Below are 26,683 nucleotides of genomic sequence, written 5' to 3' on the forward strand. Positions count from 1 at the left end.
TTTCCTTACAATTAGACGACGTTAAAAGCTGTTCGAGGGTCGACTTTGTCGAACAGCTTTCATCCTAAACGCATCCACGTCTGTCCTGTTAGTCAATAACAGCTTACGTTGCCCACGAAAACCGTTTAACATCAGGATGTACAGTTGCACGCAGAAGTATCCGTCCACCCTATGTGAAACCTACTTTGACGTATTAACATTCGTGGATCGCGAGTGATCGCGCGAGATAGTAATCTAATAAATCTTGACAAGAGCGCGTGATTAATTAGCCAGTGAGCTTTTTAGCTGACATTGGTGAACGGTGATGAATTTATTTGATTCATTTAAAATATCGATGTGCTTTTATGAAGATTCCGGACGAAGTGAGTTCAATTTTCTTTTCAAAAGTGCACATTTATTAATTGATTTAAGCTGAATCACAGTTTGATAGTAGGTACGAGTGATATTAAAAATATTACACCATAGAATCTTAATATATAAAGCAGGAATCTTCTATATGTTTGCGTGTTTGTCTGTCGCCTAAAAACTGTCGAACGATAAACTCTGTGATCACGAAACGTGCCTCGGCTCATTATGCCTGACCAATCCAGATGAATGTGGCAATTTTCACAAAAAAAAATGAAAAACTTTTTTCTCCTAAAATCAGAATTTAAATTTCGGGCGAAGCCGAGCAGTACAGTTACTTACTTTCATATAATCATACAAAATGGACTCATACTTAATCCAATATTTCCCTACTAGAATTTCACGAATATTCCTCCACATCACGCCATTCGAAAATTCCATTTGAATATATAAAATGACATAATTATATAATTAAATTATAGCAATATTTGTAAGCCTATGTTGCCAGGATATCCTTTGCGGATTCCAATCAGCATTGCACACCCCTAAAACTGTCCGACCCCTTTTCTAGATCACTCTTTACAAAAAGTCCTTCCACTTCCAAGGGCTGCAAAACATCTTTACCATAACAGAGGGGTGGAAACAACATAACAGTTCATACTGTAATATCAGCTTCCTGTTAGCTTTTATTAGTCACTGAAGGATCTATCTCTAGCCACTCCGTCCAAAATAAGTTACTCGTGGCCAAACCTTCCATTCCAAGATGAAATTCCACCACATTTTAATTTATTCGTCCTGCTACCAGGACAGACTATATTCATCCTCTTCCCCAAATACATAAAACAATTGACCGTCATCGACTAACCGGACAGCGTGGACCATCGAGCGGTAAACCTGTCCGTAAGACTAACTTTGATAGTTCGTTGACCCTTGCCTCGCGTTCTGCCGCGGTGAACCGCAATACGCCAGCTGGCTAGCCTTGGCCAGGCCAATATTAATTTCATTAATTATGCGCCACTGTATTACGATATTAGGCTGGCCTGGACATTTGACTACGGAGCATAATTTCCACCAGAGCCGTGGCAATTATTGCGATAGGCTCCCCTCGAACGCAACGAATTTATTCGTGGGTCATAATTGAAACGTTCAAACGGATGAGCTGAGCTCATTATCGACTGGTTCTTCTGCAGTTGCTACGGTATGCAATTATTACACTAATCAGCGGTTAGGAAACAGTAATTTAGAAATGGGTCATATAATTCCGAACTGAATTTATAATAATAATAAGAAAAATAGGAAATCTTTGTTATAACGGAGGGAACAGCAGGAATTTTTCTGTACATTCAAGCATAACGTTGTTCGCACCGTTTGCAAATAATAAAGCGATGTGTAAGGCATACTTTTTTCATATGACAGAATAACATTTTTTTTTCTGTGAGAAACATGTGTCGCACATGGGGCGGATGATGGTTAATCTGATTTGGCTTTGAAGCGTGCAGGAATAAAGTAATATAAATGGGTCTTAGAAAATCGAATATAGACCGTGGCGACAAGTAATCAGGTGTTCTTTGGCGAGCCACAGTACGCGCTAATAACCATAAGCAGACTACTATTAACGTCGTTAATTATATCTGACTACATTGGAGCGTCAATTTTCGCGCAATAGCAGCTGTTGCAATGGCGCAAATTGCTATCAGTTATCGCGTCAGAGGAGCAGGCAGAGGGAGAAAGAGACCTACACTATAATCACGCGTAAGGCGTGATGTGCATACGATTTAAATCGATAAATCTCTGCATTTTCATCGACATGTTAAAGTCAACGTTGACACGAATGTTTATCATTCGTAACTTAATCAGCGGCGACGAAGAATTTAATGGGGGAATGCGGATGAGGCGAGTTTGTAATTTATTCTCAATGCTATTAACTATCTTCTAAATATCATTTATGCAGACAAACTGATTTTGAAAATCCATCAAAACGCCACGTTGGAAGGAAAGTTATTTAATTACTTTCACTAATTTTTCCACAAGGATTTATTTCATTCGCAGTTGGATTATATTTACACTTTGGCAATTCAATCACGAAAGAATATTTAATGGCACTTCTTTTGGAAGAGTTTTCGAATAAAAGTGTTATTTTACGTGCATATTTGAGTTATTTATTCATCTAGTATCACCACCTCTCGCATTCTACTGTAAGTAATTCAACTCCGTAATCCATTTGAGCCAATAACTTTGCGATTCACTGTGGTTTCTACCAGCGACCAGAATTTAGAATTTTCATACTTTGCGGAGTATCTACCTATTCAACACAATCCACTAATCTCCACTCTATTAACACTTTGAAGACTAGACGCGTACTTCTATTACTGTATTTATCACATCATTCAATTGTTATATTAAAACAAAAGGAACAGAAGTGAAAATAAATTGCTCGCAAAAATTGCAGAGTCTTAAGGTATTAAGTGCTTTCAAAGTCTTTGAACCAGAGCTTTCCAAAACTCCCGCGAACTAAACTGTAGAATTAAAGTCGCGCGGAATTTAATGAACAAAAATTGCATTTCAAACGTAATATACAGTGATTTTTAAAGGCATGATTTTGGCTTAGCAACTATGAGATTCAGCAGTAGTTCAATTTTCCAAATAACATTTCCAGCGTCCGTGACGTGGGTTTGCTGCGCAGGATTACCTCGCATTTCACAAGTCTGCAGAGTTGAAGTAACATTAATCCCGCGGATTGCATCAACCATTGCAATTTGACCATGACCATTATCCCACGCGGTTGGTTACACGGGCGGCGGGAAAGGCTCAGCCTGCAGCGCAGAGTTTAAAATTATGAGCCCAGCACCTCTCCTAAGTCAAGAAACAGTCTTACGGTGCCGGTGGTAAGCTGCCAGAGGGATCTCGCAGAGTCGTTGGCCACATTTCACCGCCAACTTTAGCATTCTGACTCCCAAAATCGCTGCAAAAAGTTTGGTGAACATTGTTTATTATTTGATTTAATTCGCAAGCCTCGAACTCTCCACCCCCCACCCCCCACAGTTTATTCTGATATTAATTGCTCTAAGAAGTTTATTGGGGGAAATTTCAAAGAGAATGATGTTATACGTGTGCATGTAAATGGCATCGCTGAAAGCAGACTACATTTCACCACGAGATGTATAGATTCTGGCTGTCAAAATGGCCACGAACAGGCTGCCTGGAGCAGCTGTAGCTTACTGTTCTTTGATTTAATTTTAAAAGTACGAATTTTCAAGAATAAATCCACTTAGCTTCTTTTAGAAGATAAATTCTCGGAAAATTCGAGAATTTATTTACCAATTTCCTAAAGAATAACAGAACCAGCCAATCGAAATCAGCAACGAATTGGCTTCCTACAATCAGATGTGCAAAATAAGATATTCTGGGGGATTCATTAGACGATTCTCAGGAGTTTTAGAATCTTCAGCGGTTCGAATTTTCTTGGGAAAACTTTGCCAGAAGAGGTACTCGCGGTGGAAGTTTCAATTCCAGAGAATTTCCTATCAGAGGGATTCAGTTCCAGGAAATTTCTAAATTGACAGCTCCAGCGATCGAGAACTTTCTTTGTGAAATCTGACGGTATGTTCTCTTCGAAAATTCGTTGTGCAAATTTCGAAAATTCTCGTTTAATGCGCCCCCGAAAAAAAAATTAAAGCATGATTTATCTATCATTTTTGTGATAGGTGCTTGACATCATGCCAACCGGAGTTGAAGAGGTGGACAAGATTCCACAATAATTAATAAATAATAAGAAGGATCGATCCTTAAGGGGAGGTTCCGGTCTAGAGCCCCCCAAAATAGGTGATTTTTAGGAATTAATTAAAGGAAAACTACTGTATATAATTTAAGGGGACTTTTTGCATTGTATTAAGGATGTCTTAGATTATAGAAATATATTTTTTGTTTTATAATTAATCATTACAAACGGCACTGGGGAGTCGTTAAAGTCAAGGCGTCAAAAAATTGATCCAAATCGGTGGGACCTGTATCTCCAAAAGTTATTATCCGATTCGACTGAAACTTTCTTTATTTTGAAGAATATACTTCTGGCTAGGGGGGAAACCAGAACAATTACAAAAGTGTAATTTTTTTAGAAAACAACGACACTTGAAGTTTGAAATCACTTTTTCCCCTATATTTGTCACCCTTTCAACGCCTTTGAAAATTACAAATTTTAAATTTTTATATTTTTTTCTGGTATGCCCCCTAGCCAGGAGTATATTCTTCAAAATAAAAAAAGTTTCAGTCGAATCGGATAATAACTTTTGGAAATACAGGTCCCATCGTTTTGAGAACACTGTTTCGAGAAAAACGCGTTTGAAGTTTTACGTGGGCGCCGAATAGCCGATTGGTGCCCATGCATTTGCCGCTACTCAAATGCCTATAACTTCGGGAATATTACGAATTTCAAAAAATCCTTCTAAACACGTATTCCTAAAATGTTGAACATTCGCAAAATGAAATAACAAAAAAAATCGACTTTTAGACCGGAACCTCCCCTTAAGATAGTAGGCTGGGATACCAAGTTCCTCACGTCACAATTAAAGTTTCGCAGATTCGGCACAATTACGATTCAACGACTGAAATTTCTGACAAAACACTTGGTATCATCCATAAGCGAACAAACATGGCAGCTGCTCGTATATGGAGCACGCGTGGCATTCGTGTACACAGATGGGGCAGCAGTTAATCAATCTTGTTAAAGAGGAGTGTGGGGTTGTACGCGGAAGTCGTGGGTAGTCGGTGAAAAAAGAAGGGATATGCTGAAACGAGAAACCGGAAATTGTCTCGTTGGCATTGCAACCATGGTGCTTGGTGGGCCAGGTTTGACTAATCTCTTGAATAACATATGGGAACCGCAGTGCATTATCGTTCTGCGACACTGGCCTGCCGCAGTGTCGTTGTGTCACGTCAGATTCAATATTTTCAGCCTGCTACGTTGAGTTTTTTCTTTTAATACGCAGAGCGTTCCTGAACACTTTCACGACCGCACATTTCGGAGTAAACGCTCTCACTGCCGATCGTTTTTAAACGTCCAAAATATTCACTGGTGCTTTAAAACCATCGAAACAATATATTGTACATAAGATGTACATAAATGCTTGATACGTGATGAAAATGAAATTGGTTTTTCACGCTCGCGGAAAATAGGTAGTAAATAGAAATCGCGAAGTCACGCGTACGTGACAGCGGCCGTCAAAGTTTTAATTGGTGGTACCGCCGCGCCGCGCCGATTGAAAGTTGTATGAAATAAAATTTCTTCGTGAACCGCTTCGTTTCAAGAAATTTGAATTTGAATATTTTCGAGTCCGTGTGCCCTTATACAGGGTGTTACTCTACTGATAGTCAATACATACTCTAGCGGGTGATTATACCGGCGCAAATCAGACGAAAATCAAAAGTCACGAAATTGCGGTAATGGCTTCGTTTTCGAGAAAATTTATTTTGAATTTCAACTAAATACCTACGCGTGCGCAGTGGCGGATTTAACAGGGCGGCCGATGAGCAGTTGTCGCCTGGGCCTTGACTAGAATCCTCCCAGGGCCCCATCCTGAAAAAAATTATGATTTTATCCAAACTATATTTTTTTTGTACTACTACACTGAGCCCGTTTTTAGTAAACTACCTCTTCATTTTCCCGCAAAATGGGCCCCTGCCTTCTGGCCCCCTTACGGGGCCCTACCATAAAAAATTATGATTTGAACTAAACACTATATTTTTTCTGTACTACTACACTTAGCCCGCTTTTAGTAAACTACCTCTTCATTTTCCCGCAAAATGGGCCCCTGCCTTCTGGCCCCCTTACGGCCCTACCATAAAAAATTATGATTTGAACTAAACACTACATTATAATAATATATGCAGCTGGTGAATCTGATTTTGTTCTTGGAATAATAACATATGCAGCTGGTGAATCTGATTTTGTTCTTGTAACACTAAAAATTCACGGCAAAAAATGTCCTAACTCCATACGGTTATTAGGGCATTAAAATCTAGAAAATTAGTAATTTCTCCTTTGTGTAGAATTTTAATTTTATGTCCCACGGACAAATCTCTGGTGGGTGGGCAAACGAGTGTAAGTAAAATTTTAATTTAAGCTTAAATAGTTTCTTTTTTGCGAATCGAAGTTAATAATAACAGTGGCTTCTAACATAGTGAGTCAAAAAATCATTGGTACACCGTTGAAAACAGAATAACTTTTTTAAAATTGGTCTAAAAAACTTGAGTTTTTTAAGAAGCTAGAAGGATTTGATTATAAGCTACATATCTCAGAATTCTCATGAACGCAGGACAATAATATCAATAACAATAATTCACGCAATGGAAGCTCGAAAGCAGGCGAAGTGCACAATGCAAGAATGCGAATCAACTATGGCGATGATCGTCAGAAAGCCGATTATTCCAACGCCTGTAGGGCCGCTGGTTAAGTTATTTCCGGTAGTCGGTCGGAAATGGCAGTATGTATGTACCTACAAGTTACCCAGAAACTACCGGTTAGGGTGTTCGAACTGCACTAGACGCGGCGAAGTGAAATTATATCGCGCGCGCCATATCTCGCCACCAGGAACCCGTTCGTTTGCATTCATTTCCGTTTATGTTTGGTCATATTCCCTCGAATGTGGTTCGTTTCATAAATTTTTGCCTACGCATGATATAAATCATAAAACTGTTCTCTGAAATATAATTTTCTTTTTTGCAATATCTGAATACGTCCGCGGGACTAAAAAAAAAATTGCGTCGCACTCTTCGTTTCAGAAAATTTAATAAAATAATTTCCCCGGAGAGGAATGGAATTGGTGAACTGAATTGCAAATTGCTGTTCGCTCTTGATGCGGAAGAAAGAATAGTGTGCCATTTAGTTCGCTACGGGAGTCTAAGATGATCTAGTAAAGAGGTTCTCTAGTTTAGGGGCATGGACAGGTTACTAAATTAAAAAAATAAAGTAAAATGTATAAAATAAAATTTCAAGTCAAACGATTTTATTTCAGTTGATCAAAAATGTACTAAAAAGTAAAAAATAATTTACTACAATATTACGGTGGTATTTTTCACTTTAAATAAAATCGCGGGGCAGGATGTTTCACGACGCATTCATTTCGACGCTTGATTCTGTATTAAATTCATTCATATGCTGCTATGAAATATCCTGCCCCACGATTTTATTTAAGTAAGTGTAGTACAAGAGCATAATTATTTTTCTGTAAAAATAGTTTAAATTAAATGTTGTTTTATATATTTTTTATCGTTCAATTTTTAATGACTTTAATTAAATTGAACTATTGTCGTCCGGGACAGTTTTAAATATTATTTAATTTAGTTATTTAATAACGACGCTTAATTTCTGCAAGAACCTCGAGCGACTTGAAAAATGGAACTGCATATTTCTACGTGACGAATGACGTCTCGATAAATTTTGTATTTACGGAAATCCCGGTCATATTTCAGTACTACCACATGGGCGACGCAACGATGGTTTGCTGGGACACGTATCACTGTGGCAATAGTGTCTTCCTAGATAAACGTCCATATGTACCGTGAGCGCCTTTGCTTCCTTTTAGTCCACGCTTTAAACAACGCGTGCGCAATTATAGTTGCGACCAGGATGCCGCGACTGTAGATAACACAAGGCATTATCTTAAATTGCCGTGGATGTTAATTATCCGATAACGCAGCTGGTCAGAAAACGACATTAAAATTTAGTGGACGTTAATAGCGTTGGATCCTCAGGTGAACACGTGCACGATGCTGCACTCGACATGTAATTTTATTAATGATACGTGTACTCCCCTATCTTCCTCCCATCTTTCATGTGATTTTATAATAACGTTGCCTCGCGACGTCACGCCATTAATAAGACAACGATCACTGTCATTGTTCACATTTAACGCATAACTACAGCTTTTGTAATGATACTACGTAGAATAAGCGCACCGCCAAAGTAATATTTATACTTTGTGTAACATTCGCGCTTCGCACACTTTGTATGAATATTACAGCAATAGGTATTTCAAAATTTGAATTAAAAAAAGCACGGGGGTAGGAAAGATGAGAGAACGCAAAGGGAAATCGCATATTTTATTTTGTATTTTTATTGTGTCTTATTTTATTTTATTATTATGAGCAGAATCTTCATTTTAGGTAGTTTTATAAATTAGCCATGATGTTCAAAGTATTTGGAAAAATACGTTAATTTTTTTTATTTTGTATAAAGTAGATGCTAGTAAGAACCAAAGGAAGATGGAGATTTTTCTTCGATACTGATGGATAATTCTATGTTTATAGTTTTGTAGTGTTGCGTAAAGCTGTACACAGTGCTGGATTAACCAATAAGCACGTGCTTAGGGCATCAGGAGAAAGAGAAGCACCATAGAATTTTCTGAATTTTAAAATCTAACTTCTGTTGGAAACACTTTTTAGTCGTAAAGGGTGTTGGAAATTAGCCCCGTGGCGTTTTCCTTCTTTGGCAATGAAGACGCACCTTGTCGACGGAGGTCTTCCGGGGCATCCCGATCTTTTGGTTGTTCGTTCGGTGTGTGTACGCAGTATAAGACGAATTAGAGACGCACTCTTGCATTAACTATAATATTATGTATTATTCTACTTTAATATATCAATAAACTAGAAAGGGGCCTCAAAATCTTTTAAATGTTTAGGGCCTCTCCTAGAGTTTCCACCCCTAAATTATAGGTCCTTAAAAAGCGTTACTCTTGTTATGAAATAATAATTGTTTGGCAAAAACGATTTAATTAAAAAGGCAATATATTTCATTAGTTAAGTTGAAGTTTCGTAATTCAATTTATTGTAACTTAACAGAGATTAAAAACTGCCACTATAACAGCGAAAATAGTTCAGCAATTGTGTACCCGGCTTAATGTTCGGTGCTCAACAAAAGACGAATGTCTGTTGCCAAACGCAACGACAGAAACGACATGGCGAATTAATTAACATTTACTCCCTGCAATAGTCGTACAGTTTTCGGCCCCAAAATCCCCGTTTCGCGTTAAACCCCTCAAAATTCATTTTGGCTGTTCAAAATTATTTCAACCCCTGAGCTGATCCTGCAAACTAACGAACCGTCTGCACACCAGGACTCCAAAAATCTGCCGAGTGAGTGAAAATTTCTTACCTTCCCCTTTGCATTCTGCGTGTCGCATTCTATTAAACAGAATATCTAACGAAAGTGGTAAATAGTAGGTTTGCAACTGAAATTTTTTAGGCTAAAAATGCCATTACAAAGCAGGGGGTTAATTTCTGTAAAACATCGAGCCCCACTGTTTACACTTCCAACTAAATGAATGAAACAGAACATTCGGCGTTGAAAGAGTTATTTCTTTTTTCAAATACCTACCTTTCCACGCCCGGCTCTCTGTAATCCACCTCGAAGAGGCGGATGGAGAGAAAGCGAAGGGACCGTACTGAAGCTAGGCTTCTGGTTTTTTTTCTCCCTTTACAAAAGAGGACTCGTCTCGTGCGAAGAAGGCGTCGGGAATGCTCCGTGGGTAGAAATTCGCGGCGATTGGAGCGTGTCGCGTTCTCGAAATGGCAGAACAGGAAGGGACGAGCCGTGGAACGACTGAAAAGCCCATGGCCGCTCGTTCGACCGTTTCAGTCGAGGCACGCAGCAAAGCTGTGCCCGATCGTTTCGATTGCGATCCGCACTGTGTGTCTTCTAGCGCGCCAGAAGATCCAACATTGATCGTGCGTAGTGATCGAGCCTTCTATTAAGTACACGTAACAGCGCCACGTCACGAACAATCGGGAATATTATCGCCACTCTCCACTGATATCGGTTTCAATTTCAACTTCGGGGTTAATGCAATATCGGATGCCCCTTACGAACTGCACTATGAGAAATATTTATTGCATCACAATCCTCGCGGCTAAGTGGTCGATAAAGTGGCTGGTATCCATTTTCTTTTGGCCAAGATGCGCAGCACTGCATACTTCGTGAATAATCGCGAAATAATATTTTCTCAATAGATGCTAGTTATACGTACCGAATATTCGAGTGATGCAGTAAATGCTTCTACTAGTATGGTAATGGAAATGTAAAATCAACCATCCGCAGCAGCTGCGCGCATGGGCTGGCAACTGGAAACAGAGCACCCCCTGTCGTTAGCAGGTCGTTATAAAGGCAATTTTAAAGTAATCACCCTAGATAAAGACATAAAGAAGGCCGCCGAGAATTTGGGTACATCTTGGGGGTTTTTTAATAATCCGACCTTAAGGGTACTCCCTACTTCGACGGCCTGAAAAGCAGCGCGATATGTGGGATTGTTTTTAAGGGGAGGTTCCGGTCTAGAGCCCCCAAAAATAGGTGATCTTTAGGAATTAATTAAAGGAAAACTACTGTATATAATTTAAGGGGACTTTTTGCATTGTATTAAGGATGTTTTATGTTATAGAAATATATTTTTTGTTTTATGATTAATCATTGCAGACGGCACTGGGGAGTCGTTAGAGTTAAGGCGTCAAACAATTGATCCAAATCGGTGGGACCTGTATCTCCAAAAGTTATTATCCGATTCGACTGAAACTTTCTTTATTTTGAAGAATATACTTCTGGCTAGGGAGGATTTAGTGGTTTTGTTTTAAAAAAATCCCAAAGTGCGCATCATTTTTCGTCCGTCAAGGTAGGGAGACCCTTTAAAGCAAAGTTTGGTTATAATTCTCATGTTGCAAAACTGACACTTCAGTCTACAAGAAAATTTATGCAAGCAGGCCAATCCGTCTCAATTAAAGTAAAAGAAGAAGAAATTGTGTACGGTTCGTTAGTTATCCTGTTTTAGCGAAAATGCAAAAAATTACAAACCTTGACGGCCTGTATAGTGTAAAGAAATTCGTAGCTAACAAAACGATGACTTAAACTCCCTTTAATTTTGCCTGCACTACGTCATATTTCTATTTCATCAAAATCCCTGACACGAAATGCAAAAAGTACACGATTTACGGTGGAATGATTTGGCTATTGTTTCGTTCATTGGAACCTTCGGGCGGTTACGCACACGGGGCAGCGAAATTTCTTTGCAAACTGCTATCGATACCGATATAAGATTAAAAATGATTCTTCAACTTGAAGGAAGTTCTGTCTGATATTAACTTTGAAGAACTGGTAACAGTTGGTATTACTTGGTAACGGTCTGACTTTCTTATGATTGAATTTTTACTACTTGACAATCCTGGGTCTTCTACTTATTTTTGTAGCTTTCAGTGTTTTCTTATTGCTAACTTCACTGTCAAAAATATAAAACAGGGTAATATTTATTCATTCCTCGTGTATAACTGGATTCCCTTCTTTGGACGGTTATAATATTATATACTGATGAAAATACGTCCTATTTATTATAAAAAAATCAATGACTCTTGAATGTAAAAAAAAAAAATAATTTCATTATTTTATTATGAATATTCCTTTCTTAGTCGTATCTACAAAGACGGAATATGAAAGAAATTGTTGCCCAAGTGATAGCAAAAGGGCCCGAATACAATTTTTACCCACATTGCCAATGCGAAAGTTAAGGATACAATAAGTAAATAACACTCCACGGCACCTGTACCAATCCCGCGTTTATTCTATAAAAATGTAAAGTACGCTCTCGAAAGTATTTCCATTATGAAACAGAAGTGAATCCTACGAAGATGAGAAGTGTTCTCCGGGTATACGTACTGTGGTGAACGGAATATTCGAAACGGCGCTCGATACCCGAAGTAATTCAATAAATGCGGGTTCTACCAAGAACTTCGCTGCGCCAATGAGCTCTAAATAATTCCGGAAGTTCCCAAAATTTTCGGGCGAAATTGTCCAAGTTCCCGTGCACGGCGTAAAATAAATTGACTCAGAATCTGGGAATTTTCCGACACTAAATAGTCGTATTCGATGATAACAGCAGAAATATATGAATTTCTTTGTTTATTTTTAGAAAGGGCTAAAAACCTTTAGTACACTGGGTGGGTTAAGATTCGTGGTATAATAGGGTGGCCCTTATTTTCAACCTGCAATTTCGTTTGCTCTTACCCCCTAATATGGTCCCATTTCATAAAAAAATAGCCCCTGCAAAAGTTTATTGCAATCGGACAACAGAAAAGGATGCCGATCGGGCCTTAAAGTTTAGAATTCATCAATGGTTTGAATTTGAAGAATTTCTCAAAAATGGTAAGCCCTATCGAAATTTTGTTCAAATAATATTAAAAGAGCATTCAATTTCCTACAATTACTGTATATATAATTTTTTTGTGGCTTCAACCACTTTTTAGATAATAGCGCTTGAATATAGAGAGCTCCGCGCCGGGCGCGTGCAGACAATACGTCACGCGGGACGCGCGCGGCGCGGAGCTCTCTATATTCAAACGCTATTATCTAAAAGATGGTTGGAAGGACGGAAAACTTATATATACAGTAATTGTAGAAAATTGAATGCTCTTTTAATATTATTTGAACAAAATTTCGATAGGGCTTACCATTTTTGAGAAATTCTTCAAATTCAAACCATCGATGAATTCTAAACTTTAAGTCCCGGTCGACACCCTTTCCTGTTGTCCGATTACAATAAACTTTTGCAGGGGTTATTTTTTTCATCAAATTTCACCGTTCTAGGAGGTGCGAGCAAAGAAATACAAAAAAAAATCGACACGTATAAATAAGGGCCACGCTAGTGGTACAACTGAAAAAAAGGTGATCCTACGTTCCAAAAAGAATTGAAATTATAGAATAAATCTTCTTCTTACGAGGTCTATTCTTTAAAAAAAAATGAGTTTGTATATTAATTTGCAATTTATTAGAAATTAGCAGAATGTGGCAGTGAATATGGTAAAATTGTGGATGAAGGTTTGCGCAGAAATAAGTCGGTACTGAAGAATGCGGTAAGTCCGGGTGAGTCGGTACGGCAGGAGAGTTGGTGCAGTTGGTATATTTCAGATTCTATACGTAAGAGCGCGTTAAGGTGCAGAACAATTGCTTCGCTATGAGCCAAACAGTTGAATGAATAACGTAGTTTCGGTTCATTCTGTGGTTTCCCGGATTTATAGGCTACAAAAGGTAAGTGGAGTCTACATTTAACCTCGAACCTAACCTCTTTTATAGAACAGTTTTATACAGAACCGTGATTAATATATACTTCCAACTTAATTTTCGTTCAGTGTTTTGGATAATAAGATGGTAGAGGTATCGAGGGACAATGCAGCGAAAGCATTTGGCCATATTAACCCTTTCTTTCAAATCTAACGAGGGGACCATCTCTCCCTGCAGAAAGGAGAGATGGTCCAGTTACGATTGGGATAGATGGTTCACTTTCGAATTGTGGGCGAGTGATGACTCGGCTTTCTAAACGTTTCTTCTGTCAGTGAAATTCGCAATATTTCGCGAGGGAGTATAAATTAAATATAAATTGAATTCATAATGAACATGCCTGATGCAATAATTTATTAATTTTATAGGTCCAATCTATTCCTTTGGACGTTATTGCTATATTAATTACTCTCAATTTCTTGTTTCGCAAGATGCCAACCGAATATGTACGAAAACCAGGATCCGTCAGAGGTCAATGGACGGTGGAAAATTTAACGGAAGCCATCAACAGAATTGAAAAGGGAGATCTTGGAGTCAGGGAAGCTTCTCGATATTATGGCATACCTCCCACAACTATCCAGCAAAGGAGGCGGACAAATAATTTTAATAAAGTGTCTCTTGGCCCCCAAGGACTTCTGGGACGCGACAATGAAAAAAGACTGGTTGGACACATTCTACGCCTTCAAGAAGCTGGCTTTGCTCCCGACAGGACAACAATCAGGCGTACGGCATTTGAATTCGCTGAATCATTAGGGCTCCAGCACAAATTCAACACAGAGACTAGATTAGCAGGCTACGATTGGCTTGCTTCCTTTTTGAAACGGAATAAGGAATTAACCATCGGACAGGCCGAAGGTTCGTCGCTAGGTCGACCTAAGAGCATAGAGAATAAGGAAGAAGTGGGTGATTTTTTTAAATTGCTCATGAATATATACAATGAGCATGACTTGTACACGAAACCAGGAAACATATTTACCGTTGATGAAACTAGTTGTCAATTGAGTAAAAACCCTGAAGAATCGCTAACTAAAGGGTCGAACAATATACATTGCTCGACCTCGGATGAAAGCGTCTCAGTCATAGCTTGTTGCAGTGCCGAGGGCGTTTTTCTTCCCCCTTCGCTGGTAATAAAAGGAGTAAGACAAGTGTCCGGAATGGAGATTGGGCTTCCTCCGGGATCGAAAGTGTACAAGAACCCAAAGTCGTCTGACATCTCCTCAGAAATATTTTACCAGTGGTTGGTGGAGCATTTCGCACCGCAAAAACCACTTGGTAAGGTACTTCTTTTAATGGATGGACACTCTTCCCATCAAAGTTCTTTAGAAATGTTTGATTTTGCCGCTGCCCATGACATAGTTTTGTTGTGCTTACCTAGCCATACGACGCAAGCTTTCCAGCTGCTCGACAGATACATTTTTAAACCTTTCATGAGTTTTTACAAAGAAGAGACACAAGGGTGGGTGAATTATCATAAGAAGCAAATTAAAAGGGTACACGCTGGAGCTCTGGTCGGAAATGCATGGGCAAAGAGCGCTACATTTGACAATGCTGTCAATGGCTTCGCAGCGACAGGAATATTCCCTCTGAATGGAACTATTCGTTCAGAGTTCAATGTATCAAGTACCTCTTTGTCTACTAGTGACGCCACAGGTATCGGCAGAACAGTAAGTTCGTCCAACAGTGTCCTGCAGATTGCCAAGCCATCCGTGGATACAGCTTCTTCCCAACCAGAAGCAGTAAATGAATCAGCAAGCCAACCACTTGTACGACGAATAGCTGCCATTGAAACTCCTTCGTGCAGCAAAAATTTTGAAAGCACTGAAAACACGTCTCATAATGCGAGCTCCTCCAAACATCTGCACAAGACCAGTCCAGCACCGAAATTAGAACAGCGAGGGAAAAATCAACGAAGGCAATCCGCCAGGATTCGTGATGAAGAGTTTGCACAAGAAAAGAAACATAACCTTAAGAGAAAATCGATGAAGAGTGAAAATAGAATTGAAGCTACTGGAAAATCAATGAAGAAGCAGAAAATACAAAGGGGGTGTGAGAGTGAAGAAGATGATCTTCCAGTGAATCTTCTTGAATTGATTTTTTTAGAAGAAGAGGATTGTTGTCTCGAATGTTTATTAAATTATTCGAAAACGGATCTAAACGTCGACTGGCTAAAATGCATTGACTGTAGTAAATGGATGCATAAAACATGTACAATGTATGGTGATAGATGTAACATTTGTGGCCGGCGGGAAAAGCTAGTTAGGCTTAATAGAATAAAAAATTGAGTAGATGTGTTCGACTGTGTACTTTTCCCAAATATTAAAATATAGTTTTTGTTTATTTATTTTACTTGTTGATTTTTTTTTATATGTTTTGCTAATCACTGTTTGACGTGTTCTTTACTTGTTTAGCATAAACAAATTAAATATCAATAAATCTGTAGTTGTCGGGGTCGTGCTTAAATTACGTAAGGCTTTTTGAAGGGGAGGAGGTCGCGAATTTCTTACGCTTTCTTAAAAGGGGGGGAAAGGGAATCAGGTAGCGTCTTAATCAGGTAAGCGCTATAATTTTGTTTTAAATTGTGAAAAATTATTACGTACGGAAGGAAGGGGGACGGGGTTGGAATGTAAAATCTTACAAAGTTCCTATATTGGGGGAGGGAGGACGTAAAAAATCGCCAAAAATTCCCTTACGTAATTATAGACCGCTCTTGTAATATTCACTCATAAATAATTTTGCTTTCTTTGTTATTTTTTCATGAATAATTATGTGGGCCATCTCTCTCAAATTGACGCGAACCATGTCCCCCAACGACGAGAACCATCTCTCTCGGCACCTTAGCTTTATTTTGATAAAATAAATAATATCAGTATTAGCTTTAATGCCCACTTTATGTTAGGTGTACGGACTATCCTGGACTTACTCTATACTACTTTTTAGTGTGGGGTAAAGATGGAACCGAATCTTGCAATAGATTTTCTCAATATTGACCCCATGTTCGAAAGAGAATTGTTATATAAGTTGAATTAAACTTTCTTTCACAAAGGACAAATCATAAGTTTCTTCTCAGTTTATGTGTAAAGTACTATAGCTGTTGTATACAAATTGAGCAGAATAGATTCTAGTTTTTAAACGCAGCATCATTGTATTTCATGGTACCTATTAACCCATCCATCTGCTAATTTTGTAATTCCCCCCGCGTACCACTCCTTGGGCTTCGAGGTAAAAAAAAAAAGAAAGACGGTATGCTGCATACTGTGCAAGAATTTACGACTCACTCTTGATATGTTTTTTACGTTAGTCAATTGAGAGTTATCGACCACCTAGTTGCGAACAAGGCTGCAAATGCGCTGCCGAGCCACCAAGACCGAAGAAAGACTGCAGAGAGAAGCGTTCCAAGTCGGCAGGATACAAAAAATACTGTTAAAAAGGGGGACTCGTTAATCTTTCTTAAAAGAACCGCTTCTGGGTCACGAAGATAATCTTGCGTCGAGTTGAAACAAAGGCTTCCTTTTTCTTCTTGCTTCTGGAAAGTAGGTGTTAACGCTGCCACAGCGGGGATGCTTAAAAACTGTCGTTTCGGTGGCTGTGATAGAATTTTTCTAGAATAATTCACTGAAAATAGATTACAGGACCGATTATTGTATCTGTCCTTACCAACGAGAGAAAATATTAGACAAAGTTGGATTGTTTGAAAAGAATGAAATGTGAAGAAGATATTAAGTTTTTTCCATGGGTATTATTTCTCAGAGTAAAATGGGTTATTAACATTTCACCAATCGAAATAATTTATTTTATGTACCAACTGAAAAATTCATCAACATCTGCTTTCTTAATTTCAATTTTCATCTTTGTCAGTAATATTCAACTTTTATGTTAATGATTCTTTCACATAATTTCAACGAAAACAGATTAATCGCATACTTTCATTATTTGGCTAACTATCCTGTATACAGAATGACATTTATATACCCTGTAGCAAAATATATTCAAGAAGAAGCTATTGAACTGAAATCCTTTCGTGTAATAGGTCCTTGAAAAATGCCTATCATTGGATGTACGCCGGAGAACAATTGCAGAAGGCTCGAGTTCTTGAAAGCGAGGTTGCTCGAGGAGGCCCAAGCCAAAGGTTCGGTTTGTCGTAAAACGAATATATGTGGTGTTTAAATTGATCGGCGAAATTGGCAAAAACAGTAGGACCGAATTAACCCTGAACAATTTCTATTCGATCTAAATAAATTTCTGGTTGACCGTTCCATTATCAGAACAGAAATCGAGCATAGTATCTGCCGATTACTTCTGGTAATTAAGATCCCACTGTATAACATGAAAGAGTGGGAGTCTTGCGTGATTCACAGCCAGAGAAGTGGCTTTGGGTCGACTTTGTGACATGCTCCATTGTACAAGGGGAAGTCATAAAAGAAAGGTTCCCTCGTTTATCGGGCAGATGATTTTCGGGGATGGTCTACCCCTTACGCACGCGCCATAACGAAGAAGGCGATTGTGGGAAAATATGGGAGGTGCACGCGTGTTCGCATCAATTACGTAAACAGTTTAACCTGTTAGGCGAGGAATTGCTTTTTTTCAGAAGCGCATAGAGAATACATACTAATTCTGCATAGTATGCGCGATCTACCTTGGAACATATACGACAGCAGTGGATTACCAGATTTATTGTTAACTGTTACGGATTAAAATTCGCATGACGTGTAAACTCGTCATATACAATCTGTATGAGCTTTCACGTGACGAGCTAACTCGTTATACGCAACCTGTATGAATTCCGGCATGACGAGTTAACTCGTCATAAGAACATTGTGATTATTGACAGGACGAGTTAACTCGTCATAAAAAAAATGGTGTGCATTGACATGACGCGTTAACTCGTCATAAGGGAATTAACTATTGACACGACGAGTTAACTCGTCATAGTCAACCGACGTGAGTTTTCATATGACGAGTTAACTCGTCACTCTCGCTTAATAGGCAAACTGGATCATTTTACTAAATAGCAGGGCACCTTACTCACTGGCTTTCTCTCGTAATTAACAAAACTTCGAAACGTTCCACCAGAAGTCTTGACGAACGAGCAGAAATAACGTTGTAATGGCGCGAATTTGAACCTAGAGAAGCGTGAAAGCGCACCGGAGGAGGTTGACGTGGAAGACGTCAGGAAGGTATCCTCCAGCTTGCCCAGTGAGGAGGGGATCGATTTTTCGAGCACACCAGTCCCCAGCGAAACCAACGAAAGTGAATCTGTTGGCGAACCGGCGGACGTGAGTGCAGAGCAGCTGGAACTTGCGCCAGAAGTTGCGCCGGACACGTCGACTGAAAGCGAAGAATAGCCCTCGGTGAACTCCAACGAACAACCGACGAGCTTCTGGGAACAGGGCCGAACGGCATGGCAAGTTCAATCGACGCCCAGAGCACCAGATATTCATCCGCGGTGATCGAACCAGTCAATTAGAAGGGCGAAGAAATACGTCCCCCCGCTGAAGAAATCCTCGTAACTGTCTCACGGTCCTGCTCTTATAATTTACTCAGGTAATAATAATACCCTGTTTACTTGAACCGTAGCCCTTTGTACAACCAGGGTTGCCGTGTTTTGTTGGGCGTTTCACGATAGCACGTTTATACACCAGACAGGAGCCCTCGAGGGGCGTCATTCCGACGCGGAATGATAACCTGAAGATACAATTTTAGGCAGTAAATGTTGTCGCGACGAGGGGAATTTGTATGAAGCTTGAGAGTTGCACGGCTTGAACGATGAACTTCTGAGGACTTTAACAGAATTTCACTTTTTATGTGTCGTGGCTTGTTTCACTTGAGGGGAAGGTGGTTGTTTGTGGTTTTATTTGGAGGAGGTTTATTTTCAGCAGGTTTTAAAGCTCTGTCTTTAGGGTTAATTAGTAAATGATAGTTTTTTGGGGGTTGATGTTTTGGTAGATCTGTGGGAACTTCGAAACGAGATTCGGGGGAAATATTGGTTAAGATTTTATGACAGTGTAGGGGATCTGATTATTTAAACTTTTAATTAGTTTATTGATAATAATGGAAAAGAATACTGTTTTATTTAAATTTATTTGACTCGAGATAATGTTTCTGTAACTATAGATACAAAGTTTATAAAGAAACACTGTTCTTACTACTTCCTTCCTTCATTTCTCTTTGCAATATAATATCTAATTAAATAAATTCGTATATAACAGGAGAGTCGAAGCAAACAAATCGAATATCGTCGACGTCTTATTAAAAAATTACCCTTCATTCCAACTTCCCCACGATACGTTCTTCCCGCTACTTATCCCAAGACTTTCTAATTTCGTGAAGCATGGATTTTAAATTCGCCCTTGCGTCGCTGTAATCACAATTAATTTTCTTCTATATTTAATTCGTTTGAAATGAAAGTTCTTCAAACGCAGTAATCACTCCGTAACCTCATGAAAATTAAATCGAAGTTTGAATGAAGCAGTGAACGCCTCGAGGGACGTTTAAAAATACCTAAAGTTTGAGGGAAACTTGTCAAAAAGGCTGAGAACTGTGTTCTTTTAAATAAATAATGTGAGTGGGAATTTTACTTTCATATTTTTCCTTACATTTCTTTCTCTAACATGCTTTAAAACAATTTAGTTAAAAATTTTATTTAAAATTACTGATAATATTCCTGACAAATGATGTTTGAATTACCGAAGAAATCGTCTAGTACAAAAGTTTAATCCCGAACATTAACAAATTCTGCGTTTGTATACATGCTACCACCTCGTTTACTGCAAGTGCAACTAAGTGTGAAGAAATATTTGCAAAGTAATTATAAACGGGATCATAAACGTATAATGATTATTCTATTAATTACACTTTAATTCCGCGCTATTTACAGTTCGTCTTTTACAAATTTCTTTTCACTGAAACTAACACAAGTTTGCAGAGCATTCAACAATACTAGATACTTTCTGTTTGTGCTAATTTAAGGAAATTTGCACGGTTTGCGACGCACTTTCAAAATTAGACAAGAGCAAGTCCAACTCAAACATAATTATATCAGAAAAGTGCGATTCGCTTTTCAAAATTTTTCAAAAGCATTCCTCCACCACTCCTCAAGTTCGTCGAACTGATTTACATAATGGCTAGCAAGTACCCAAATTGCATAAAAGACGAGGTGCAGCGAATTGTAAGGCGCTATTATAATTCCTAACTATCCTGTTTTCTTTCCTATCAAATCATTACTTCCTAAGTGATTGATGGAACGCTTATTTATTCACGAAACTTGCGCATATTTCTCTTCCTTCTTCGCCTGTCCATTCGTCATCAGCATTATAAACCCTCGATTCCACTAATATTTCAATAACGCGAGCTTTATTCTTCCACCTAACACCTAAGACTCATCCTCTAACTTCCACCTCTTGTCTTCCACTTTTTATAAAAGGCCTGCGGCTCTGATACTTCTACGAATTTTGTTGAACTTCCTTAGCAGCATCTTCCTGGAATACTGAATTATAAAGAGACAGCAAAAAGCCCCTTTTTCTAACTCCTACACTGCATTATTCCCACCGAGCCCCCTTGACGCAGCGACAATCTACCCTTGCCCATCCGCAATCCCTAAAATCATCATTTTTGGTCGTACATACATCTTCCGCGTCTGGCCGCATCGCAGTCACAATGTGCTTATCATAAATTTGCATCGTTCGAGCAGAAAATCTCCCCGGGGAAATGCGCCAGCCTTAAGAAGAGGCCGCTTAACTGCGTAATCACCGGAGGCGGATTAGTTCGTCGTCACCGGGTACGTTCGCGAAGCTTGCCTGCGCAGCGAGGACGAAAACCAGTGGCAAATAGGGGGGAGCCCTTACAGTTAACGACAATTCGACGTGGAAGTGGGTAAAGCCACCTGAGTAAATTTACCGACTGCTTCGCTAACTAAGGACGTCCCAATTGCCAATTCTGACCAGACTATCCCGCTGAAAAAGACCGCTCGACCAACAGGAAGTTGTGCTTCGCCGACAGGAAGCCGAGGTTTTGTTCGGTCCTTCTGCTTTCGCTATGTCACAGAGACTGCGGGAATATCGAAATCGGATTAACTCGTTTGGAGGGCAGAGTCAGTGATTTCGCTACGCTTCCTTAAGGCTAAATTATCGAGGAGAATTGGTCCTTGCGAGCATGGAGGACGAAATGGCCGAGCAAGGTGAATAACTATTAACCCTTAACTGGTATACTGTTTTTTTCAAACGTAACTGTTATCTTGGGGTCGTGGCAGACCCCAAATAAAAAAGGACACAGAAATTTGTAAAGTCGACATTAGATCAACCTCTATGAATACCTATTTTGTTCGTAGGTAATGTATAAAATAATAGATACGTAGAAAGTTAAACTATTATGATCAAATTAATTAGAAATTCAGTTTACAAACTTAGACAACCAAATATTTTGCAGCGAACCTTGCGTGCTTGGGGTCATGACTGACCCCAGGATACCAGTTAAGGGTTAAGATAATAACACGGCCTCGTAACACCACGTGGAAAGTAAAATTAAAGAACAGAAAGTCACATGGAAGTAACTGAAAATAACGGAATACAGGGTGGACGCGCTGCAACAGTGGGCGAGGGACACGAAAGCGATGAAAAAAGTTTATATAAACATATGTGCCCTATTTGACCTTATTCCCCAGTTGTATCTATTTTTGTTCCTCGGTTCTGTGCAACCCCTTGCCTTTATAAGAAGTGTTAGACATGGCCACGTTAGCCTGCAGTAGTCGCGCTGTAGATTTTCTCAATAAATGTAATAGATGTGACTAAAATGTGACGACGATTAATTTCCCATTACGTAAAACAAGCTCAAATACAAAGAGTTATACAAATATTTAGTAGAATCAGTTACACTATCTCGGTGTGCCGTTAAGAATTATGGGAGTCAGTGGCGGATTTAAGAAAAAAGGCCCAAGTGGTTAACGTTCTGTGGGGCTCATTTTTGGGGGGAAATAAAAGGGGTAGTTTACTAAAAACGGAATAAGCGTAGTAGTACGGAAAAAGTGCAGTGTTTGGATACTTATACCTAATCATAATTTTTTTATCACGAGGCCCTGCGGGGCCTTCTGTGCAGGGGCCTAGGCGGTAACTGCTCCTCAGCCGCCCTGTTAAATCCGCCACTGATGGGAGTACAAAAATAGTTATAATTCGGGAACAAGATTTATATGAACTTTTTTCATTTCTGTGTCCCCTGTCCTGTTCAGTTGAAGTGAAATATATGATTTTAATTAACAAGGATAAAGATCATAGTGAAAAGAGTGTTTAGCGAAGATAAGGGTCCTTCCTGTGTGATATTCACGTGACGAGGATGTTCATTGGTCCACTGGATGAATATACATTTATTCAATTTCTTTTTATTCCATTCAACCGATTCTATCGATCCACACAGTTCGCACCCGTAATACAATAATATTCGTTAATGCCTTGCGCACATAAAACTATTGAGTTCTGTTTCGAAACTTCACTTGATCGCAGAAAGTAAGTTATCGAAAGAAAACCCAATCGAACTTAAAAAAAAAATCGACAGACTGCTCGACATTTGCTAGAAGCGCAACTGCCTTAACTCTTTGCACTCCAAGTATGTCTCTCAGGCACTCCACAGCTTCAATTAAATACTAACACCACTAAACTTTATAAAAATTCCTGATTCGTAGGATTAACTAAATTATTTATTTCAATCACTGTACTGCGTTTTTCTTATTCAAAAGTTGTACACTTAATAACTATAGCATTGAACAGTAGGCCTCTGTTCAATTGTCGAGCGAATAGCTTGGACTGCAGAGGTTCAGCACTTTCACGTTTCACCGCTTAGAAATTTACTCAGAAAATTCTCAGTTTCTCTTTGTCCAATGCACAAATCAACAAATATTGAAGTTACAACTAACTCTTAAATTCAGCAAAGTAACAATACCGTAAATACTACAAACCAAGCTGCCTTGTATTAATTTTCAACGTTACAGCATGTATCATTCGCATAATTTATCGCAGACGCCTCCGCGGAAAATCCCAGCTCGATGAAGCAAGATGAATCGGCGGAGGCAGCTACTGGCGAACAATGCGATGAACCGCCGGACGATGGAGCGGGGGAAAGTGAGGAAAATATTTTCATTCCCTCGGAAAGCACAGATCGAACGTGCTCTTCGAACCGTCTCCAATAGTCTTAGCCAGAAGCCTGCGATACGATATATTTCATATTGCCAGCGTGTTAGTTTTAATCGGCTTTGCGAAATTTCGCGAACAGTTCCGGGTTTAAGCCCCCACGGGGCTCGAATCCTCGAGACGGACTCCGCTGTCGCCGAGGCAAAAGATCTGGCGAGAGTTTGGAATTCGCTACTCGTAATCGGCTTAGCAGAATTTTATAAATAACTCCAAATCGAACCCCATCCACGACGCACTGGGATCTCATTTTTTTTATGTCGGTTTATTGGACACTCGCAAATCTGATTTGATTACGAAATTCTTGCGAATATTGGAAGCATTCATACTATCACCTTCAAACACGAGTGTCTAGACTAGAACAACCCCTTAAGCAAAACTTTCTCGGCAGTAGTTAGCGATCGCTGGGGAAGGCCTAACTGACTTGAAACGGTATTTAGCCAAAGCTTGCGCCACTCAAAGTGGCTATGCCACTGTGTAATAATCTTACACGATGACGCGGTGTATCTACCAGACGAGGGTGAAACAAATTATTGGCGTACAAACGGGCAATCTAAACCAATATAGAGACACCGCAGATCCCAGTGCGAACGGAATAACAGAAACAAACCCGTCGTTTCGTTATCGAAGCGTACTGTTAGCTTCAATTCTGCCCTCGCAGGATTCGAAACAGCTGTCTTCACTTGGGCCACGTTCGCCGCGGTTATCGCTGTTTACATTTGCATCGTGTACGGCTTGAGTAGCCCACCGACCGTGTTGCACCGTGCCTAGGGTCCACTTAATGAAATAATGGAAATACCATGGAAAACACTCGCCCCGAAGCGCACGTCCAAGCAACCGTCCCCACAAACACATGTATCCACACTGGAAAATACATTTATTAAAAGATAAACTTCAAAGGACGGATTCTCTTTATTCGCGCAACATGGTATTGGTCCGTGAAAGTGTCACGTAAGCATAGCATTTACCAGATGGAACTTCAAAATTTTCAATTTATTAGTCTCAAATATTTAGTGAACGGAAATTTAAGCTTTATCGAAGGTTATTTATTTAGAATAAGATTCTATTTACTAAACAGTCACGGCTAGGCGATTTTACAGGGAGTAATATATGTATATACTATAAATGGCCAAACTGTGGAAGCTCAGTTTCACTCGTTTTAAGGGTGGAGAAAATTAATATGTTTGGAACAGGTGGTGGGGTTCTTCAAGAATGTCTGAAGAATATGGAATTAAGGAACTTTTAATGAATCGTTAATTTATCAACATTTCTTTCTTTCGAAACGAAAAAGTGTAATTGTTATTTGTTGAATTGTTGAAAGGTAAGTTGATGAAATCAACTGGTTTAAATGGTGAAGTCGATTATGTCCCATGTAATTTTTTGAAGAAATGCAAGGCGGAGGGATCGTCATAAATAAATGGCCCCGATAGGTAATATCACGCGGTAGAAAATTTTCCTCGTTTTCTGCTGAACGACGTGAAATTCTGTGAAGTCAGACACCGGTCGGCTGCCGTATAATGTTCTAGATTAATTGACGCCCCACTGCGTTGTGTTATTCAATTACCTTTGCTGATTGAATAATTACAGTAACTTTTGTGTCGCTGCCCGATAGTTGAATCGAACGCGTGAGAAAACTCCCATATGGATCTCGAGAAGTGAACGATGACAATTTTCGTTGCTCGTTGATCGAATTGTTCCGTGGTGCCTGGTGAATTTAATTGAAATAAACTCAAACGATCGTAATAGTTGCAATTGTTATGATGATAATAAAGGAACGTGACTCGTATAATTGTGCTTTAAAAATGTGGTTGTAATCGATCTTTCCAAATAAAAATTGAATAGTAAAATTACAGCTTGTAACAACAATGGTGAAAGTTACTGAGAAGGGAAGATCCCGAACCCGAAAATTCGAAAAATCACTCACTCGAAGGGGGCGAAATTAACCCCTGAAAATTCGGCTACTTTCCGATTTTGTCTTATAACTCGCGAACTGTAAGAGATAGAATAAAAGTTTCCAGTCAAAAGTTACTTCTTTTAATTGGATCTATCATTTGGCGAAGAAATTATTTTACAGATCACGAGTTGTAACACAAAATCGGAAAATAACCGGATCTTCGGGGGTCAATTACACCCCCTTAGAGTGAATTTGGGTAGCAAAAAGTGTGAGTCAGATCTATTGGACGATATTAATAATAAATTAACTCTGATATAGGAAATATTCTATGTTTTCATTAATTTGGAATCATATTAACTTAATTCGATTTATAGAAACATATATTTCACATTAAAAAAAAAACACGTGGATGTTCATTATTATTTAGTTTTATTTATCCTTTTGAACCTCTGAATACAATATTTCGATTTCGTAAAAAAGGGTTGAGACAAGATCGTTAGAGAAGATCAAATTTAGAAGTTGGAGAGGGGAATTTTTTCACAGAAATAATAACTTAATCCGTCCCCCAATCGCCGGTAAAATTATACATTTCCATTTACGAGTTTCAAGTTTTATTCGCAAGTTTCTTTATCAAGGGATACGAATTTCAGTGAATTTCCACCGCGAGTGTAATATGTCCAAGTGAATATGACGTATATCCCGTTCCCATCGACTCAGATTAATTAAATTTCTAGAATCCTTTGACAGAGAATGATAGCCCTTCACCTTTCTGCGCCACATAACGCCCGCCTAAGCCCACCTAGGCTTGCCAGCAAAATGGTGGCAAGTTAGTGTGCGACGTAAATATTGGATTGCACAAGTTAGACAGAGACTGCAGCTCGCATATGTTCGTTGTCTTAATACCTCTAAACCTTCAATGTATCTCACAAGGGGAGTACAAGAGCGACAGGACACAAATTTAATTTAAATTTTCCATATATGTGCTACTTAATACGCGTAATAATGTATTAAACGGGTTCGTTCACACAAATTGTTTATTTATTTATACGGGAGAATCTTTTTCTACCGATAAGTTGCAACCCTTTTATATTAATAAATTAAAAGATTAACTAATCCTGAAAGCAGAGCTACCGCGCTTTTGCTTTTTGATATCCGTTGAAAGATTAGAATTCGTTGCACGTATTGTTG

At 39.0% G+C, this 26,683-nt stretch overlaps 2 protein-coding genes across 2 annotated transcripts in view; both read left to right on the plus strand.

Moving 5' to 3' along the window:
• The window catches only part of LOC143367581 (uncharacterized), a 257,197-nt gene that overhangs the window by 155,239 nt on the left and 75,275 nt on the right, over positions 1-26,683 (plus strand). The window lies entirely within an intron of this gene.
• On the plus strand, positions 13,234-15,773 carry LOC143367808 (uncharacterized). The gene is made up of 2 exons (XM_076809984.1): positions 13,234-13,402; positions 13,864-15,773. Exons 1-2 carry the CDS (start codon positions 13,346-13,348, stop codon positions 15,712-15,714), a joined length of 1,908 nt encoding a protein of 635 aa, XP_076666099.1. The 5' UTR covers positions 13,234-13,345; the 3' UTR covers positions 15,715-15,773.

The sequence above is a fragment of the Andrena cerasifolii genome, chromosome 4 (genome assembly GCF_050908995.1).
Source record: "Andrena cerasifolii isolate SP2316 chromosome 4, iyAndCera1_principal, whole genome shotgun sequence".
NCBI classification, from domain to species: domain Eukaryota; kingdom Metazoa; phylum Arthropoda; class Insecta; order Hymenoptera; family Andrenidae; genus Andrena; species Andrena cerasifolii.

Coding starts and splice junctions, on each gene's coding strand:
- LOC143367808 (XM_076809984.1), top strand. CDS start 13,346: ATGAATAACGTAGTTTCGGTTCATTCTGTGGTTTCCCGGATTTATAGG. Junction 13,403..13,863: donor GGATTTATAGGCTACAAAAG/GTAAGTGGAGTC, acceptor TTGTTTCGCAAG/ATGCCAACCGAATATGTACG.